This window comes from Cyprinodon variegatus, unplaced genomic scaffold, assembly GCF_000732505.1.
Source record: "Cyprinodon variegatus isolate N-32 unplaced genomic scaffold, C_variegatus-1.0 Scaffold5, whole genome shotgun sequence".
NCBI lineage: Eukaryota > Metazoa > Chordata > Actinopteri > Cyprinodontiformes > Cyprinodontidae > Cyprinodon > Cyprinodon variegatus.
Window position 1 is genome coordinate 675,005 of NW_015150458.1, and position 3,691 is coordinate 678,695.

The window sequence follows — 3,691 nt, forward strand, 5'->3', positions numbered from 1 at the left end:
GACAGACAGACAGACAGACAGACAGACAGATAGACTGCTTTTACAAAAGAGAAATAAAATACTTATGCTTAATAAACAAAAAAAATGCACATCTAAATCAAATCAATTATTCTACGAGCAAAGTTTTACTGAAGCTTGTCAGAGCTCTAAGACAGAGATGATGGCTTCTGAAATAAAGTTGTTTCAGCAAATAAGTCTCATATTGAATTATTTGGATGTGTTTTGCAAATTACAATGTTCCAGATAAATAACTTCAATGGTTTTCTCTAGAAATCATTTATGTATGTATATATATATTTATGTATGTATATATATGTATATATATATATACTGTAAATAAACATTGTGAAAATCTACCCGTGACTGGGTACTAAGTTTATATATATGTTTCAAATATAAATAATGATGTTCTAATTTAGGGGGAATGCATCTGTATTAGTGTTTTGTGCAGCCAGATGAATCCTAAGTGTTTCTGTATCATATTACAGTGCACAAATAAATAAATAAATAAAAAACTTTGTTGTGTAATTAGCTAGAATAAGAATTGGCCTTAGAAATTCAGAACAATATTAATTAAGTTTAAAAAAAAAAAAACATATTATCTTTAGATAAACAACATGTTTGACACTGAGGGAAGAGAGGAAATATGCTTGACACACCTCGCAGTTATATTTTAAATAATGGTTTCACACCTGATTAACCAAAGATTTGAAGAAGCAGACAGTTATATTTCAAAGGCGTTCATTTAAAAGAAAGCTTGCTTTTTGGTCTACTAAGTAATGTAACATTTCAAAATAAGAAGGGAAATAAAATCGGATCTGATGTCTATCCATTCGATCTGTCTGAAAGGTGAACCAAAACTTAAAGTGTTTACTGCAATTTAACTGTTGCAAGACAAGAACATGTACATTTCAGTAAAAGTCTTTATTTTGAAATACAGTTTACTCAAATAATAATCTGATAGTAAAACCTATCTGTACTTTAATGCCACATTGCATCCAAAACATTGTGCAATTTTTGTCAATTCATATAAAAAAATATTTTCATTTTCTGTAGAAAACAGGATAGTATGCGATGAAATATCATTCAGCTGCGTTTTACTTCAACACACATTAAAAAAATTATCTAAACCTCTGAAGCTGAAAAAGACAATAAGTCAAATCCATCTTGAGAACTTAACTGCCTTCTTCTATAAACCTGACATTAATGAAGCTTTAGCAATGTGAGGCACTCACCTATACCTGTTTGTAACTTAATTTTATGTACCCTGTGATGATGCAACATAAATTACATGCAAAACCCTGAATGGAAGCGTTAAAAATGAGCCTCCCTCTTAAAGTCCTACTGTCAGAGAATAGACGATACTTTCTTTTCCTCAGTTGTCTTTCAATTCACCTCTTCAGTGTATATGAAAAATATAAAGAATGTCTGATATGTTTCAAAGCGGATCTTGGTGAGATAGTTAGGCAGTGATGGGCATGTTGTCCCTGTAGCACGCTTGCCTCTGGGGAACACTATAGCTGCACAAGTCCTGGTAGATTCGAGCCATCTGTTCAGTGGCCACGTCGTCGCTCATCTCAATGCTTGAGTTGCTGCTGTAAGGCTGCGAGCGACGCATGTTCAGGGAATCCAGCATGTGTTGGCAGTTCACCATGGTAATCTGTTTTCAGAGGCAAATGGAGAAAAGTTGTTTTTGTCAGATGAAGATGTCAACAGTTCAAATTCTCTTTTGTTTGGTTAATGGTTTACAGGTCTTACCTGCACAATGATCAGCTTGTTTTTTGCACTGCTAAGGTCAATCAGTTCCTCTCCAAAACAGAGTGTCACTGACGGATCAGGAGCAGAAATCTGACCTTCTTGATAGAGCTGCAACGCTGTAACATTAACAACAAAAAAGAAATTAATAAAGGGTTACTTTCTTATTACTCCTCTACCACGTCATGGCTGGATATAAGAATGTTAACGAAGGTTGTTAACTTTCATTAGGTTTCCAAACATTGTGGCTCACCTTGAAAAAACTTTCCTGTGTCAAAAATCTTGACTACAGAATCCCTCTCCAGTTTCCCAGGCATGGATCCGTACTGGGAGCTTCCATCCCCCAGCCCGCTCCAAAAGACCCGACTCTGACACAGCCTCTTGATGAAGATACCCTCTTGGTTTGCACGCACTAGAACACCTCTCTCCAGGTGACCCATCAGCTTGCGGGTGACATAACGCTGCCGTTCATACTCTATAAGCTCTGCTGGGGGGAAGTGAACACTCTGCATGCTGTCTGAACTGTAGGGGGCGCCACGACCCAGGTGCTGCTGGGGGGAAATCCTGCAGCCTTCTGGATGAGAAACCACTGTGTTGTACATCAGCTTCCCTCCATAGTAGAAAGTAATCATCAACTGGGAAAAAGCTACAAAAATGAAAATTTGTTTAGAAATAACAGAAAATACAATAACGCTGGTTTTGATCCATAGATTAGAGAATGATTTTTGAAGATAAACTGTTCTCATACCTGAACTGAGGTTGCCAGATGGCATTGGGTCCTGATGCAGAGGGAAAGCTAGAAATAGAAAAAAAGGAAGAAATAGTTTAAAGCCTGCGGACTCAACCTCATCATCATGTCTGTCCTTTGCTGCATCATCAGAAATAACATTTGCTTAGCACGATTTACAGAGAAATAATCACTTAAGTCAGCAAAGTTAAACAGGATATTAGTCAACTGTTCCATTGCAGAATCTAACAGACCAACAAGCAAACATTTTGTGTCTAACACCCACAGCAGCTGGGACAAGGGCTGAGCTTTCCACTGGGGTTTAGTTTAATGAAAGAAAAAAGTCATTGTCCTACAAATAACATTAACAGCCTTACAAAAAAAGCAGACAAATGGTTGCAGTAACAACACATGTTAAAGTGTATAAGTAAAAAAGAAATCACGGCGAGTTTTACCATTGATGCTGCCCTGAGACCAATACTCCGGACTTGCCTGAATGCTGCAGCCATCCTCCTGCAAAAGAGGCAGATTTTAGATTACATTGCTGTTGCTATAGAACAAAGGGAAAGAGTATGCATACTTAGCGCAACAAGTGTGAAAGAAAGAAAAGGCCGTGAAATACTGAAACAGAAAAAAGTGTGATAAAGCTGAAAAAAAAAATGAAGAGAGGCGATGGACTTTATAGACCCAAGAAGCAAAAGCAATCTTGAGGATGAACTCTTTCAAATCAGAGACGTTTTCCGTACCTCTTTAATGAGCTCCTCTATTTCTGCAGGGCTGCAGTCCATGTCTGTGAGGTCACCAGAGCTGGTGGGACCTGTCATGGGCATCACTGCTACTTTGCCATCTGAGGGTGAAAAAAAGGCGATTCCTTCACTATTGCATTGAAAGACTCATTATACAAAAGCATGAAATGTGAGCAGGTCTAAAGAGAAACCTACGCTTTTGCTCATCTTCGGGCACAATGCGATACACCTTGTAGGGCTCGGAAATGTCCAGCTGTGACCTTTCCGTCACTTCCTCAAAGTCAGGGCTTTTATTTAGGGCACAGCGGAGTCTGGTCTTCCATGTAGCCGGCTCAGCCTTGTCCCCCTCCTTAAACTTGCCTTTAAACACAGCCCAGGCCTGTGGAGGGGAATGGATAAAAAATGAAAAGATGAAGACAAAGAGAAAGAAAGAAAGAAAGAAAGAAAGAAAGAAAGAAAGAAA

At 38.1% G+C, this 3,691-nt stretch overlaps 1 protein-coding gene across 1 annotated transcript in view; it reads right to left on the reverse strand.

The window, feature by feature from the left end:
- Window positions 1–920: 920 nt before the first annotated feature.
- irf8 (interferon regulatory factor 8) overlaps window positions 921–3,691 on the reverse strand; it is a 3,601-nt gene continuing 830 nt past the window's right edge. Inside the window, exons 3-9 of the mRNA XM_015373923.1 lie at window positions 3,424–3,607; window positions 3,229–3,329; window positions 2,938–2,995; window positions 2,504–2,551; window positions 2,009–2,401; window positions 1,759–1,874; window positions 921–1,660 (exon numbers count right to left, since the gene is read on the reverse strand). Coding sequence (XP_015229409.1) covers window positions 1,463–1,660; window positions 1,759–1,874; window positions 2,009–2,401; window positions 2,504–2,551; window positions 2,938–2,995; window positions 3,229–3,329; window positions 3,424–3,607 — 1,098 coding nt within the window. The 3' untranslated portion in view covers window positions 921–1,462. The remainder of the gene's footprint in view (window positions 1,661–1,758; window positions 1,875–2,008; window positions 2,402–2,503; window positions 2,552–2,937; window positions 2,996–3,228; window positions 3,330–3,423; window positions 3,608–3,691) is intronic.